This window comes from Calypte anna, chromosome 5A, assembly GCF_003957555.1.
Source record: "Calypte anna isolate BGI_N300 chromosome 5A, bCalAnn1_v1.p, whole genome shotgun sequence".
NCBI classification, from domain to species: domain Eukaryota; kingdom Metazoa; phylum Chordata; class Aves; order Apodiformes; family Trochilidae; genus Calypte; species Calypte anna.
In genome coordinates, this window is record NC_044251.1 from 1967427 (window position 1) to 1983283 (window position 15857).

General features: G+C 48.6%; 2 protein-coding genes and 1 long non-coding RNA gene across 4 annotated transcripts; 2 read left to right on the forward strand and 1 right to left on the reverse strand.

The window, feature by feature from the left end:
- Nucleotides 1-173: 173 nt before the first annotated feature.
- On the forward strand, nucleotides 174-6453 carry LOC115598475 (acyl-coenzyme A thioesterase 1-like). The gene is made up of 3 exons (XM_030452525.1): nucleotides 174-1442; nucleotides 3022-3224; nucleotides 4701-6453. The coding sequence occupies exons 1-3, from the start codon at nucleotides 821-823 to the stop codon at nucleotides 5304-5306; spliced, it is 1431 nt and encodes a 476-aa protein (XP_030308385.1). The 5' UTR covers nucleotides 174-820; the 3' UTR covers nucleotides 5307-6453.
- A 535-nt stretch (nucleotides 6454-6988) lies between these two features.
- LOC103539624 (acyl-coenzyme A thioesterase 1-like) lies at nucleotides 6989-14276 on the forward strand. The gene is made up of 3 exons (XM_008506137.2): nucleotides 6989-7634; nucleotides 10442-10644; nucleotides 11477-14276. The coding sequence occupies exons 1-3, from the start codon at nucleotides 7073-7075 to the stop codon at nucleotides 12050-12052; spliced, it is 1341 nt and encodes a 446-aa protein (XP_008504359.2). The 5' UTR covers nucleotides 6989-7072; the 3' UTR covers nucleotides 12053-14276.
- LOC115598439 lies at nucleotides 11563-14539 on the reverse strand. Of its 2 annotated transcripts, none has more exons than XR_003987652.1 (3): nucleotides 14459-14539; nucleotides 12557-12647; nucleotides 11563-11638 (listed from the first exon to the last, which is right to left on the reverse strand). It is a non-coding gene; the product is annotated as an uncharacterized LOC115598439 (long non-coding RNA). The 2 variants fall into 2 exon arrangements; XR_003987653.1 differs by lacking the exon at nucleotides 11563-11638 and adding an exon at nucleotides 11892-11962.
- Between the last annotated feature and the right edge of the window lie 1318 nt (nucleotides 14540-15857).

The window sequence follows — 15857 nt, forward strand, 5'->3', positions numbered from 1 at the left end:
GGAGCCTAAGGAAGCAGCTCTCCCTTTGCAGTTCTCTTTGGAGAGAAAGATCCAGCTCAAGGTAAGACAGACTGAATGGTTTTCTTTTAAAACCGTTGCACAACTACTACGGGAAGAGCCTGGTGTTTCCTGACCTTCTTAAAGAGTATGTGAAAGTACCTGTCCCTCATCCCTCCCACCCTCCTGGTCACCCTTCCCAACTCATCTGGCTGGGCAGGGCCTGGCAGAGACATAGCCTTGGCCAAACCTTAGGGCAACCAACTAGGAGGAAGAGGCAGCCAGGAGACATGAAGCAATGCCGGTCTAGCGCTGGTTTCTCTTCTCCTCTCCTCGGCTGGAGCTGACACTCGCTCCCGCTCCTCGGTTGAGCTGCGCGGACCAGCAGGGTCCTGTGCTGCCCTTCTCGGAGGGGTCGGTGGCCCACGGCCCTTTCCCTGTTCGGACAGTGAATCCCTACTGAGATCCAGATCAGTACCCGTCAGCACCTCGCCTGCCCGCATCTCCCCTCGCCCAGAGCCACCGACCGGTCCTGGGGAGCTCGGAAGGGCGCCGGTCACCTCCCCGAGACGCAGCTGCGTCCCAGACAGCAGAGCCTTTAGCGAAGAACCCTCCCACGGCCGAGGATTGGGGGGGGGAGGAGGGAAGAAGGCAGCGGAGGAGGCAGGCGGGGCGAGGGACTTTCTGTCCCGCTGCTCCCTGAGCTGGGCCAGCGGAGATCCCGCAACCCCTGTCTGAGCCCGGCATCGGCCCCTGCTCAGGTCCCGGTCCCGCGGGGATCTGTCACGGAATCCGCCAGCAGAGCCGGAAGCGACGCGGAGCCATGTGGCAGCTCGGTGCCCGCTCCCTGTGCCGGCAGAGCTGCTGCAGCAGGCAGAGCTGGCTGCCCTGGCCCAGCCCCTGCCACGGCCCCCGCTCTGCAGCCCCACAGCACCGCGGCACCGCCCGGACCCCCGGGATGGCCCCAGCCCGCAGCCTCTCCGCCGTGGCCACCTCCATCCGCCTCTCGCCCGCCGCCCGCAGCCTCTTCGATGAGCCGCTGGCCATCGCCGTGCAGGGCCTGGGACCACGGCAGCAGGTCACCCTGCGGACATCCCTGCGGGACGAGACAGGAGAGCTTTTCCAGGCCTATGCCCGCTACCAAGCGGGAGACAACGGCGAGCTGGACCTCGCCCGCTGCCCCGCGCTGCCGGGAGGCAGCTTCTGCGGGCTGGAGCCCATGGGGCTGCTCTGGGCTTTGCAGCCTCGGAAGCAGTACTGGCGGCTGGTAAAGCGAGACGTGCAGAGCCCTTTCCTGCTGCAGCTGGAGGTGTTTGAGGGCCACGGAGAGTCCCCCGGGCGGCTCCTGGCCCAGGCGCAGCACGAGCGGGTGTTCCTGCGGGATGGGGTGCGGAGAGTCCCGGTGCGAGAGGGGAGGATCCGGGCGACGCTTTTCCTGCCCCCTGGTGAGTACCATTCGTGCCGAAATCCTTCCTCTGCCGGTGCTGCCGCTTCTCTTAACCCTGTGCTTCCAAGCCTGAAGCCAGGCCCTCTCTAGGCTCCCCCCAGGGAGCACAATACCCGGCAGAGGACAAGGGGGAGGTAGACCTCTCCAGATGGACCTGGGCACTTTTCAAGGAGCAGCCTGACCTACTTTCATCTGCTGATGTGCAGCTGCATGGATTAAAACACACGGGAATTTGTTTGACGGCCTCGTATTGAATGTGAAGACATTGATCACAGTGCTCTTTTTTTTTCCAGATGCCGTGGGATTTGGTTGCAGCCAGTCTTCTGGTTACCTTTCCTCTACTTGGCTGTTTTCCAGGGAAGTCAGCTAGTAATTATTTGCCTAATTTGAAGGCTGATCTCTAAATGTGGAGTCCTCTGCTTGCTGCTTCCTTTTGCAGCCTCTCCACACTTAGTAATGTCATAGTTTCTGTATTTTGCTGCCACTCTTGTCCCTAGTTCTTCCCTCTTTGTGAGCAGATCAAGCAAAACATGAGACTTATTTTCTCTTACGGTACTTTTGTCAAAAAATCATAACTGAGGGGGCTATGAAATTTTCAGATTGCACATCGTGTTTTCCTCCCAGTGGCTGCTTGGACTTCTGCTAGTTGTTTGTATGAAGCCTCCTCTTGGCTGAGTGGTCTGAAGCAGCCACGCTGCCATCTCACCTTTCATTTCCCCTGTGACCCAGCAGCTTTCACCAAGCATGTCTCCAGAATCACATGAACTCAGGGAGCTTCTCTATGGGGCTCTCTTCCCTCTCTGTCCCTGGTAAATACTCCATGATAGTGCCAAATGTGCTGTCCTAGCCAGTGTCCCAGACTCTGACTGCATTGTAGCTCTGTGGCTGGAGCTGAATTTCCAGTTCTCCTTGTTTGTTGCCCAAGTTCTGCACACCAGTCTGCAGACACCTGAGGGAAGCCTCACCTTCCCTCCTGAGCAGGAGTGGGATACTCTGTCTTGGCCTCTTCCTTTCCATACTTTGTTATCAGATTGCAGCAATCCCTCTCAGTTCAGGACTTCAGGCCCCGTCTCCTGATGAACATAATGTAAAGCTTCCCTCACCAGGTTAGCAAGGCTGGTTGCAAATCCTTTCTTTCCTTCATCCCAGAATAAATGGCTAGAGTACATTTACACTGAAACTGATAAGCTGGAGCCATCAGAAGATGAGAATTTTTGGATCAGTCTTCTGGGGAGAAGCCTCCTGGGTATTTTTGAAGCAGAGCTTGATACTTTTGCAGTGAATTTATGTGATATAAAGAACTAGTTGTGACTGTCAGGGGATCCCTTTCCTTCCAGCCACATGTTCCCTGATATATCTGGAACATTAGCAGTCCTGCTATTCTGTGCTGTCTTTCTTAATCTTGAAGCAGTGCAGCCATTCAGTGGAAACTGGCACAGTAATTTAGGACCCTTAGTATCATTCTGCTACTCAAGGGGTTTTTTTGTTTTTCAGAAAGACACATTCCCAGGCCCACGAATTTAGAATACAAATTAAAAATTGTGTGTTAATGTGTCTGTTTATGTGGTCTCTTGCAGGAAATGGGCCCTTTCCAGGAATTATTGACTTGTATGGAACCGGAGGTGGACTCCCTGAATACAGGGCATGCCTGCTGGCCAACCATGGCTTTGCTGTGCTGGCTCTGGCTTACTACAGCTATGAAGATCTCCCCAAAGAGATGAAGGAATTCCACTTGGAATATTTTGAAGAAGCTGTAAACTATATGTTACAACACCCACAGGTTGGTTTGTGCATTGACACTCTCATCAGTCAGACCCTTCCAGACCAGGGCAGAACTGCTGTGCTTAAAATAGCATCTCTGTGAAAGCTGGCTATAATTAATTTGGGTTTTATCTTTATAGCTCCTATTATAGTGGCTCTTTGGCAAATAATTCCAGTTCTTCCTTTTGAATTGGCCAAGTGACACATAGGTCACATACTGGTAATTTTTGCTTTGTTCAACCCCATGTCATAACTAGGGTGCTTGTTGCCTGAAGGCTTATTGGACTTTCAGTCAGGCTTTTAGGTTTATGTGCTGTAGAATGTCCTTCAGAACTAAATGCCCTTTTCTGCCATGGAGCAGGTGATAACCTCCATGTGATCCAGGCCTCCAGGAAGCCCACTAGAATGCATTTCTTGCTGTGTATTGCATAAGCTGTAAAAATCACTCAAAATGTTGGTGTTTCGTGAGTGTGGGTTTTAGTAGCTAGTTGCAAACATGAGGATCCTTCCAAGTCAACACCTCTGCTCAGTTCTGCATTTCCTTCCCAGTAGCTGTGCATGATGATAACTAGAGTTGCATAAGGCAGCTCTTGGTTAATCTGGAGAACCCTAAATACCTTCTTTAAACTCAGAAAGATGAATAGCAGTTAAAAGTGTTGGTTGTTTTCCTAACCCTGCTAGTGCCACCTTCTCTGCCCAAAAAAACATGTGAAAATTGCTTCCCCTTTGCCTTTTTTGCTCCTGAGAGCAGTACCATAGCCTCACATTAACACCTCCACTGATATTCTCACCATGTTTTTTAACCCCTTGCAAACTTTGAGCCATATTTTCCAGTTTGTCCCTTTCCATGCTTCAGAGTTAATCGGTTTGGAGGCTATTACACGGACGATGACAAAAGGTATTAAATCTTTATGCTGTCCCAGAGCCTTTTTACCTGAGGGTCTTTGGATATTAGACCAGTTGGGATATTAGATAACCTTTTTTCAATATCTTTAGAGGATTTAATCACCCTGTAAGATCATTTAGCTTTTCTATTCTAGTTACTTTGCCTGGATAAAAGAAAATTAATGTAACCTATTCTAGATTGACTTAAGTGTCAGTCGTATAACTCACTTAGAAAAATGGTTTCAATAGGTTATTTTTTAAAGATACATTTTGGTGAGTAAGCTACTTTGGAATACCTCATTTCCTCTGTGAGTTAGTGTAGCGGGACGAGCCTTTCTTGCTCCTGAGGCTTGACGAGCTGCTGACCTCTCCATTGCCTCACACAAGAGTGAGCTTCCTCTGTGGGTGTGTGTGTCCCCCACCTTTATTGGCCCCCTGGTAATAGGGGCCCTGCCCTAACCAGGCACAGGTGGACTCACACCCACTCTTTGGCAACTCGAGGCACCTGGTTTATCTTATTTCTCTACAACTTTGCTGTGAATATGGCAACAGTTTAAAAAAGTGGTTTGCCATGGTTGATTGCTTGTGGTTTCTCTTCCCTCCCCTCCAGGTTAAAGGTCCAGGAATTGGATTGCTGGGGATCTCAAAGGGGGGTGACCTGTGCATCTCCATGGCTTCCTTCCTGAAGGGCATCGCGGCCACTGCTCTCATCAATGGCTCAGTGGCAAATGTGGGCGCAGTGCTCCACTACAAGGATGTCACCATTCCACCCCTTGGCATGAACACTGAACGCATCAAGGTCAACAAGTCTGGGATTGCTGATATTGTCGAGGTACTGAACAACCCACTAGAAGGGCCTGACCACAAAAGCCTTATCCCCTTGGAGAAAGCTGAGTGTCACTTCTTGTTCGTTGTTGGCCAGGATGATCGCAACTGGAAAAGTGAATTCTTTGCAGTTGAGGGGAGCAGACGCTTGCAAGCTCATGGGAAGGAAAAGCCTGAGATAGTTTGTTATCCTGGAGCAGGGCACTACATTGAACCCCCTTTTTTCCCCATGTGTGCAGCCTCAATGCATCTTCTAGTTGGCATGCCTGTGGTGTGGGGAGGGGAGCCCAAGGCACACTGCGAGGCACAGATAGATGCTTGGCAGCAGATCCAGGCTTTCTTCCACAAACACCTCACAGGCAAGCCACCTCGAATATCTAATAAGCTATGATGTGAGTTTGGTTACTTTACAGATTAATATTCTTTGTTAAATGGCTCAAAGAACACCAGAGAATAAGCTATGGGACTTCCTAGAGGGTCATAATGGGCAAGAGTACAAGAGCTGCATCATTTTAACTCCCTCCTCTAACCTTGGAGGTCTTGTCCTCCTGTTGTGTGTAGTATGGGATTACAAACCATGGAAAAGTGTTGATGGTTAGGCTGGGTCTGCTTTGAACATGAACTTAAGGGGAAGGGAACTCATCCAAGCTGAGAAGTGGAATGACAATTTACCTTGGCTTTCTCAGAGGAAACATTCTGTATGCCATTGTCCTTACCACAGCCAGCTTCATGCTCTTTCCTCTTCTCCCACATCACTGAAACGTATCAGCCTTAACACTTAATATCTAGTATGTCACTTACCAACAGCAGCAACACTCTGCCTGCATCAACAGCCCATAACCTAAGGTGACATTCTGGGCACAGGCAATGGAAAATGAGGTATTTGTTTTGAGGTGGTTTTGAGGTGCTGGTAAGCATGAAGAACTAACAGATTTGGATCTGTTTGTAGTCTGTGCCTGGAACTCCTCAGTTCCAGAACTGGGCATCTCCTCAGTAGGGCTGGACATCCCTTCGTAGGCCAGCAGCACCTGTACATCCCCTTGATGCCTCCACAGCTTCCTGGTTTCTAAGTGCTGCTAAAACCAGCAAGGCTGCAAAGCCGGCATGGCAGCTTCTAGAGGAATCTTGAGCCAAGCACTGTTCAGGGGGGGTTGCGGGAGCTGCTGCCCGGTGCGGGAAGGCAGCAGGGGCAGGGCAGGGGATGCTGTGTCCGGAGCTGTCTCTCGCTGGCCCTGTGTCTGTGTCTCTGAGGAGCCGGGGGCTCTCTCTCATCCCTCACCTGGGGGTCATCAGTCACTTTTGGCAGCGAAGGAGCTGGAATTAAAAATCACTGAATATTGCTCCAGGGGTGCCGGTGAGGCTGCACTGTTGTACTCAAAATGTTTTAATACGTCGGTGCCTTAAAAACCCAAGCTGAGTGGACAAAGTCTTTTAGTCACTGCTCATGTTTATGTGTATTCTGTACGTCTGTCGATGCCTTTTGCAATCGTTGTCCTTTTTTTTTTTTTTTTTTTTAATGGATTAAAATGAAACGGTAACATCTACCAACGCCTTGCTGCTCCACACGGTTTCGGGGAAGGCTGCGGGGGAGAGGACGGGGAAGCCGTGGGAGGGAGGAACGGGAAGGGAAAACTGGATGAGAGAACGGGATGGGGAAACCGGAGGAGAGAAAGGGAGGGGGAAACCGGAGGGGGAAAACTGGATGAGAGAACGGGATGGGGAAACCGGAGGAGAGAAAGGGAGGGGGAAACCGGAGGAGAGAAAGGGAGGGGGAAACCGGAGGGGGAAAACTGGATGAGAGAACGGGATGGGGAAACCGGAGGAGAGAAAGGGAGGGGGATACAGGAGGGGGAAAACTGGAGGGGGGAACGGGAGGGTGAAGTCGGAGGAGGAAACCAGAGGGGGGAAACCGGAGTCGGTAACGGGAGGGGGAAACGGCAGGGGGGAACGAGAGGCAGCGCAGAGGCGGGAGCAGTCCCGGCCCCGGGCAGCTTGCTAGCTCCGTTTCCCGCCCGGCCACACGCAATAGCTTCCGCAGGGCGGTCGAGCGGGCCAGGAGGGGTTCTGCTATCGATTGCGGCGGCCTGGAGGGGGCGGTGGCGCTGGCGGTGCCGTTATTGCCGCTGGCGCAGCGCGTTTCCCGTAGCTGCCGCCGGGATGTGGAGAGCGGTGGCCGCCGCCTTGGTCCCGGCGCGGACCCTGTGCCGCGTCCCGCCGCCGCGTTCCCCCTTCCCACAGCCGCGGCGTTGGGTTGTGAGCGTGGCCGTGTCCCCCACCGCCGGCCTGGCTGACGAGCGGGTGGAGACGCGGGTGGCAGGGCTGAGCCCGGGGCAGGCGGTGACCCTGCGGGCGGTGGCGGCGGACGAGCGCGGTTGCCTCTTCCAGTCGTGTGCGCACTACCGGGCGGACAGCCGCGGCGAGCTGCACCTGGGCACGGACGCCTCGCACGGCGGGGACTACACCGGCGTGGAGCCCATGGGGCTCTTCTGGAGCCTCGCCCCCGCCGGCATGGAGAAGCCGTACCAGCGGCTCGTTCCCCGCAGCACCGGCACGCCGATGAAGGTGGAGGTGTTGGTTCACCAGGGTCACAGCTTGCCCGGAGCTATCCCCGGCCCGGTGGTGGCCAAGGCCGAGGTGGAGAGGTGGTTCGCTGCCCCCGGCGTGCGGAGGATCCGGCTGAAGGAGGGAGGCGTAAGGGGGTCTCTCTTCCTACCGCCGGGTGAGTGCCCCAACCGGAGACCCTCACCCCGGGGCCGGCGGGACCGCCTGGCTTCTCAGCCCAGAGTAAGGACAGTCTCTTTTAAAAGATAAAGGTACAAAATATATCACCTGGGAAATCCATAATCCATATTAGATCTGAATCCTGCCCTGCGGACAGGTGGGAGGTTTGGGCTTTTTGTGTGGGTTTTTAGGTTGTTTTGTTTGCTTTTCTGTTTGTTTCTTTTTCTGTTGGGTTTTTCGGTGGGTTTTTTTGCTTTGTTTTTTTTTTCCATTAAATCTTACACTCCCAAAGGCTTGTCGGGACACAGCTCGGCCGCACTACCCGGTCCTTCTTGACACCGGGCAGGACAGTCACGGGCAGATGGGTGTTGCAGGACAGGCAGAAGGTAAATGAGGACAGGGGTTGTAGAGCTTATCATGTCACTGCTCAGCCTACGGTTTTTCAGTGGGCGTGATGTTTGCTCTGTACTACGGGAATCCGTATCGTTCAGAAAAGTTGATACACTGCATCCTGTGAGCCTGTGCTGTTTCCCGAGGATTTTATCTTGCATAGGACTGAATCAAAAAGGCATTTTTCTTCCCTGTGAAACTCAGGCTGGTAAGGTGAGAAGCAAAAGAGATTCTAGAAAATAATTCAGGTATTCTACCTCAGTTATACCAGAGCCAAAGCCAAGATAATGGTTGTAGTGTGTTACAAAGGCAAAATAGATTTCGGAGCAAGTTCTACCTCTTCTGCTTGTGGGGTGGTTATACTTTATGAGGTGTGATGCTCTGATCAACTGAAGTGGTGTTGGAAAATGAAACTTTACGCTGATGATGGTGTATGTGCACTTCAGCCATGATTTAAACTTCCTGCATTTCCCTGAGTGTTCTGCTACTAGAACTGTCCTCCAAATTACCTTTAATTTGTAAAGACTTAGTTCAGCAAGTTCTGTAAGTACCACTAGAGTTATTAGGGATTTAAGTATTTTCAGTGAATGATTTCTAAACCAATAATCGTTTTATCTGTTTAGATACAGATCCAAAGTCCACTGAAGAAAAAAAACAACAGCAGAGATTGAACTTTGAATTTCAGATCAAGTGTTTAGTCAGCGTTCTGTATTTCCATCACTGAGACATGGTTGTTTTGATTTATCCTACCTTAGAGGACAAGTTGGATTTCTGCTGAGTCCAGTGAGATACCAGAGCTTTGTGAGATGATATTGCAATTGCAGTTTTCCCTTCAGAAAGTCTGGCTTTGTAATGACTTGATAAAGTCTGGAATCATAGCTTAAATGATACTGACATCGTTCTTGATCAAGGATCCAGTTACAGTGTTACCACCATAGCTTTTTTTTGCCTTGGGATTGGAAAAATGTGAATATTGTTAAGATAGGAATCTTAAATGTAAACCATTCATAGTAAAAATGAGATGACATGAATGGGATTATGCTGTAATTTTAATATGGAGGAGATTTCTCAATTCAGCCATAAGATACAGGTGTGGTGTTATTTGTGGTTTGGTTTGGTTTGGTTTGGTTTTTTTAAGCAGTAGTAGTTGTCTAACCCATTTTATCCAGCCCATTTTACCTGCCTGTGCAGAAACCATACTTGGGCACGTGTAGACACTCAGGAAAGCAGTTCAGGATCCTTCTGTAAGTCAAAGGTTGCCTTTGTGAGAAGCAAACACTTGTGCTTGCCAGAAAGCTGTCAAGGTAGGGGTGCTAAATCAATGGGACCCTTAAAAAATCAGAACTGAAAGGAAAAGATCCCAAAATCGTATTTCAGTCCTTTTCTGACTTCTAAATGCTATGTTAGATTTCCACCAGCTTGCAAGTGTTGCCCAAAACTTCCTTTTCTCCAGCACCTTGAAATGCCACCAGTCTTTTCTGTATTGCATATAGGTAATGTCAGAAAGTTAGCTCTTGCACAAGCAGGTAGTTTTTCTGCTGAGATAGCTGTAGTGAGCTGGATCAAGTAAATCAGTGGTGACATCTGGTGGCTAGGAAAAAAAATTAAAAAGTAAAAATCCAATTTGCCTGCTTGGGGTCTGGAAACTATAAAGTTTCCAGAACTGTGTCCTTTTAACCCAAGATCTGCTGGCCTGGCACATAGTAATGTTGTAACACAACCTTGACTGCAAAAGTGTGCTTGGTGAAAATTGTGGTTCAGATTATCTGGTTTTGTGGGGCTGATTGCACACACCTCTGTGTCTTTACCTGCATCACTCATGCCCACATCATCACACCCATACAGCTGTCAGTTTTAGCCTCTGTGCACATCTGTAGAGCAGTTCTACTGCCAAGTTAACAGTGCTGGTCTTGAGACAGAGCTCCTAAGTCCAGTTGCTTCCATCTAGCAACAGATGTCTCTGCAGCTCTTTGCTCAATGAGCCTTATTCCAGAGTTTCCATAGGTTTTGTAGAATTTCCTTCCAGGGCTCAGTGCTCTTGCCACACTAGTAATGAGCTTGCTGCTTGCTAATTAAAGTATGACTTCTTTGTGGGGAAATAGCTGACTTAAGAGTATGATAATTCTGAGGGTGGGAGGTTAAGACCATTGAAAGATACACTTGGAAGAGGGTTGGGTTTTTTTAAAGACAAGTTTAACTGGTATTTTTTTAGGAAGGTAAGGACCACTTCTTAATTTGAAATAGCAAAGGTGGGTTACAACACTGGCTCTCTAATCAGTGCTGTGCAATGGCAAGCAATGGATATTAAACAGAAAATGCCTTAAGCCTTCTAGATTTTGTTGTTCACTTTTTACCAGGTAGTTCTTAGTGTCCTGTTTGGTCACTTGTTGTCTGTCCATCATCTTTTGAATACAGGGGATGGCCCCTTCCCAGGAGTGATTGACATGTACGGTGATGAAGGAGGATTGATTGAATTTAGATCCAGCCTCCTGGCTACCCGTGGCTTTGCTGCTCTTTCCCTGCCATATTTTGACTTTGAAGATCTGCCTAGGGTCATGAAAGAACTCAAACTAGAATACTTTGAGGAGGCAGCTAGATTCCTACAGCATCACCCAAAGGTGAGTGTAATGAGAGAGCTCTCGGGACAAGGGAATTCTGCCCATAGGCCCAGTAATGGGAAGTGCAGGTCCTGCATAGGCATTGACACCTAAAACTGCAGAGGGAATTTCTTTTAGCACAAGCTGTCTATTAAATTAAATAAACTCATTTATTATTAGAAAATTTTGCTGGAATATCCTCCAAAAAGATGCAATGGCAATAAAGATGGAGTGTTTGTTTTTTGGGGGTTTTTTTTTGTTCTTGTTTGTTGTGGGGGGTTTTGTTTGTTTGTTTTTGGGGTTTTTTTGTGTGGGTTTTTTTATTGCTTGTTTTTATGTTTTTAATGAAAGCAATTAGTTTAAAAGAAGGTAATAGAAAACTCTGCCAGAGTCAGCAAAAGTATGGATTTGATGACTTGGGATGTTGCTTTCATTTTCACTTCCTGGGCTAGAACAGTACAAGACTAATAATACAAATAATTTAATCCTTCAAATGTCATTTGTGAGGTTACTTTGTTTGCCTCAGACATAAACAGCAAAAGACTGTGCTTAACTTTCCTGCTACCTGTTTTGGGTATTATTTGGGTATATTTGCATCAAAATAGGCAGTAGGACTAGGTGAGGTTGAAGTGATGGTACCTCTTGTGCCTGTCTGTGCTATTTTGTGTGGTTTACAGCTTCTTCTTGTCTCTAAAAAGTAGAGAACTTAACAGAGGGAGAAGCCTGGAGCAAAGGTCATCAATAATAAACTTTTCTTTTTAAAGTAACAGAGTTCCAAAGGCATAATGCCTCATGCCATTGTAATTCATACTTCCTTTATTCCTTTCTTCATCACCTCCCATCTTATCTGAAGGTGAAGGGACCAGGAGTTGGAGTGATTGGGACTGGGAAAGGTGCAGAATTAGCACTCTCCATGATCACCTTTCTGCCAGAAGTGGTGGCTGCTGTCTGGATCTCTGGCTGTAGCTCCAACACAGTTGCAGATCTCCATTATGGTGAGATGACTCTGCCCGGGCTGCGTTTCGATACCAATAAGGTCAGTGTTTCTGACACTGGTGTATTTGACACTTTTGAAGCTCTGGATGACCCAGCAAATCCTGCCAATTCTCTTTCTGCAATCCCCATTGAGAAGGCAGAAGGTCACTTTCTCTTGGTGGTAGGGGAAGCTGATCGTATGTGGAAGAGCTCCTTATATGCTGAGCTGGCAATCAGGCGTCTGCGCCAGCACGGGAAGGAAAACTTTGAACTCTTGAGTTATCCAGGAGCAGGTCACAGAATTGATCCTCCTTCTACTCCATTTTGTCAGGCAGCTTTGGATCGTATTCTGGGGGTGCCTGTCCTGTGGGGTGGAGAGAGCAAAGCACATGCCCACGCCCAGGAACACTCCTGGGGAAAGATTCAGGAGTTTCTGCACATGCATTTGGGGTGAACGCTTAAGAAACACCCGCAAGGTGTTGCAGAACTGCAGAGGACTGTGTTTGAACCACCAAAACGACTGGGGAATTGGAGGGAATGACTGAGAAAAGCACTGAAATGTGAAATAACCAAATGACTACGAGTATGAATCCAAAAAGAGAGGATATATTTGGTTTAGCCTAAGTTATTTTAATTAGCTGCACAGAGGAAAAGTGAAATTATGTAAGTAGGCTGTGTTGTAGTAGAAACCTGACAGCCTGAACTGCTGATTGCTTCAAGAAACAACCATCTGAAGAGAGCAATAGGTTCTTCCTTGCTTTTGGCACTTACGACTCAAAGAAATGAATAACAGCCAGCCCTCAGCAATTACAGATTGAACTGCACCTGGGGAATGATGGCAACTCATGGATGATAAACTTTGACATCAAAATGATAAACTTTTTCTGGCCTTAAGTTACCTTAGCCCAGAACTCTCAGATTTACAGCCATACAGACTTTGGAAATGTTTTTCATTTACCTGAAGCTGGGGACATCTCTTTGGAATGTGGCTTGTATATGCTGAGAAGTGGTCTTCTGGTGACAATCTACTTCTTTCCAATAAAAAGTACCTGTAGGGTGGGAAAATTAAGATTACTTTTCCTGTCATCCCAGGAGAATGGCAGCAGTAGCACTGTCTTGTCTTGGGGATGTAACCATCTCTTCCCATGGCTTGGATTGGCATTTTAAATGTAACTTGAAGTAGTTACTATGCACAAGTCTTACTTCTCTCCTTTTTGCTTGTTCTAAACTAGTAGCACATGCCATTAAGTTAGGGATTAATTACTCATGGAACTCTTTATTACTGATGTCAACAGATGCTGACAGCTGTTCTTAGGGAGGAAGCAACTGAGAGACAGAAAACCTGGCCAGCAGAGTATTAGGACTGTAAGAAGCTGTCACCATGTGGTGATGATTAACTTAGAATCACAATACTAAAAAAAAAAAAAAAACCAAAAACCCCCAACAACCTACCCCCCTCTAAAAAACAACCCCAAACTAAACCAAATCTAGGATATCTTTTTCATTACTGTTTGCAGGGGGGGGAGAGGTTGATCCCAACTAATTTTTGACTAGTGCCTTGTTTTTTACTTCCAGTCAACCAAAAAGGAACAACTTCTTCCCAAATGATCTCTGGTGAGGGTCTTGCTGGAATGGCACCAGTGCTGAAGGGCTGTTTAACAAAGGTGTCTTTCAATACTTCTCCTTCCAGGGTCCTGTTGTTAGCTCAATTTGAGAGATGCTCAGAGAGATACAAAACCTCTATTTATGGTACTGAAATCTGCTTTGCTCTCAGGGATCTTTTCTCTCCAGTAAACTGTCATTATGATGCTGCTGCTTAGGTGCCTCATTAGCTTTCTGCAACTCTGATTGAGAAGTTGATTACCTCTTTTTTGATGGAAGTCACATGTTCTCCACGTGCCATCACTGCCAAGTGAACAATTTATCTATCTGCTTCTCCATCCTGCTCAAAGTATCTTCACTCAGTCTCTCTAAATGCCCTCACTGACTGAAGAAGCCTTTGCACAATTGTACCTGGTGCTTCAACCTACCCTAGAACAGTCCCAGAAGCCCAGGACTACAGCCTGCTGTGATGTGCACACTGGTGTCACCCAAATGTCCCCTGCATTTGTTCCAAACTCACTCCAAGTTGCCAGCACAGAGGGAAGGGTTGTCTGAAGGTCACAGTTTGTTCTGCCTGCTTTATCATCTGTCTCCTCAGTGGCCAGAGCTGTGTAACTGTGGTAGAAAGGCACCTCCCTGACTGTTCTGTGACCCTCCCAGTACTGGTACTCCTGTCTCCACACTGCAGCCTTACCTTGCAAGCTGGAGGCTCAGGAAGGAAATGTGAAGTTGTAAATAACACAAAAATCAGGCAGCTTAGAAGTCCCCAGACTTCATTTCTAAAGCACAAGCCTTTAAAGTAGTCCCAGGTTGGATGTTGTCAGATATATGCAATTTGAAAGAGGCATAAACCACTTCCTGCATTAAAAAGCAAGCTGGTGTAAGAACTTGATGTTATATTTTTATTGCTGAATAGTTCATTGCCTTGGGAAGGTGAATGGTATTTTTTAAACAAAGGGGGGAAAATAATATAGTTTTACTATGAAGATCCTTTTGTGAACAGGTCAGCATGTTCCTGGACAAAATAATTCATAGAATTCTGTAGGAAAAAAATAAATAAAAAAAAAAAAACAGCTGACTTTTGCACTCATGTTTTTGTCGTTTTCTGTTTACAATGCCACTTGGAGACCAGAGGTAATGTGGGATAATGCAGCCATTTCTTGATTACACCGAGTGCCAGATAATGGCCTTCATTACAGCCAGGGTTTCATCCTGGGAGGGATGCAGCCACCAAAGCCCGGGAAGAACCGGTACCTACCGGGTCAGGTGGACCATGTCAGCACCACTTATACAGTGTCCTTACTTCTTTCATGGGTGGGTTTCAATAAAAAGGTGTCTGATAATCATAGAATCATAGAACTGGCTGGGTTGGAAGGGACCTCAGAGATCATCAAGTCCAACCCTTGATCCACTCCCCCCGTGGTTCCCAGCCCATGGCACTCAGTGCCACATCCAGGCTCTTTGGAAATATCTCCAGACACGGAGAATCCACTACTTCCCTGGGCAGCCCATTCCAATGCCTGATCACCCTCTCCATAAAGAAATTCTTTCTAATCTCCAACCTAAACCTCCCCTGGCACAACTTGAGACCCTGCCCTCTTGTCTTGCTGAGAGTTGCCTGGGAAAAGAGCCCAACCCCCCCCTGGCTCCAACCTCCTTTCAGGGAGTTGTAGAGAGTGATGAGGTCTCCCCTGAGCCTCCTCTTCTCCAGCCTCAACACCCCCAGCTCCCTCAGCCCTACCTCACAGGACTTGTGCTGGATCCCTTCACAGCCTCCTTGCTCTTCTCTGGACCTGCTCCAGCACCTCAATCTTCTTCCTGAGCTGAGGGGCCCAGAACTGGACACAGGACTCAAGCTGTGGCCTCACCAGAGCTGAGCACAGGGGCAGAATCCCTTCCCTGGACCTGCTGGCCACACTGTTCCGGATACAGGCCAGGATGCCTGTAGTGCAACAAAGCAACCAGATGCCTCTGATTACCGAGAAGTGGGTGTGAGCCAGTATCAACTCCACCTGTGCCCAATTAGGGCAGGCCCCCTATTGAGCATGTGCAAGACCAGGGGGCCAATAAAAGGTGAAACTCACAGCCACAGACTAGCTCACTGCCAAGCACTGTATTACCTTCATTGTGCCACTAGCACTCATCGCCTCCAAGGTGAGGCTCTCTGTGGAGTCTCCAACCCGGGGCTTTCGGCATTGTAGTACTGGGTCTTAACCAGCTGCGCCACGAGAGCCACACCTTGGAGTCGATGAGCGCTAGTGGCGCAATAAAGGTAATACAGTGCTCGGCAGTGAGCTAGTCTGTGGCTGTGAGTTTCACCTTTTATTGGCCTCCTGGTCTTGCACATGCTCAATAGGGGGCCTGCCCTAATTGGGCACAGGTGGAGTTGATACCGGCTCACACCCACTTCTCGGTAATCAGAGGCATCTGGTTGCTTTGTTCCACTACAGATGCCATTGGCCTTCTTGGCCACCTGGGCACACTGCTGGCTCATGTTCAGCTTCCTGGCAATCCAGACTCCCAGGTCCCTTTCTGCCACTCTGTGCCCAGCCTGGAGCTCCCCATGGGGTTGTTGTGGCCAAAGTGCAGGACCCGGCACTTGGCCGTGTTGAACCTCATCCCATTGGAATCAGCCCAACTCTCCAGTCTGTCCAGGT

What these genes read in the sequence shown, in the direction of transcription:
- LOC115598475 (XM_030452525.1), top strand. Translation starts at nt 821, where the DNA reads ATGTGGCAGCTCGGTGCCCGCTCCCTGTGCCGGCAGAGCTGCTGCAGC. An exon ending in GACGCTTTTCCTGCCCCCTG is followed by an intron (nt 1,443 to 3,021) that starts GTGAGTACCATT and finishes GGTCTCTTGCAG; the next exon opens with GAAATGGGCCCTTTCCAGGA. An exon ending in ATATGTTACAACACCCACAG is followed by an intron (nt 3,225 to 4,700) that starts GTTGGTTTGTGC and finishes CCTCCCCTCCAG; the next exon opens with GTTAAAGGTCCAGGAATTGG.
- LOC103539624 (XM_008506137.2), top strand. Translation starts at nt 7,073, where the DNA reads ATGTGGAGAGCGGTGGCCGCCGCCTTGGTCCCGGCGCGGACCCTGTGC. An exon ending in GTCTCTCTTCCTACCGCCGG is followed by an intron (nt 7,635 to 10,441) that starts GTGAGTGCCCCA and finishes TTTTGAATACAG; the next exon opens with GGGATGGCCCCTTCCCAGGA. An exon ending in TCCTACAGCATCACCCAAAG is followed by an intron (nt 10,645 to 11,476) that starts GTGAGTGTAATG and finishes TCTTATCTGAAG; the next exon opens with GTGAAGGGACCAGGAGTTGG.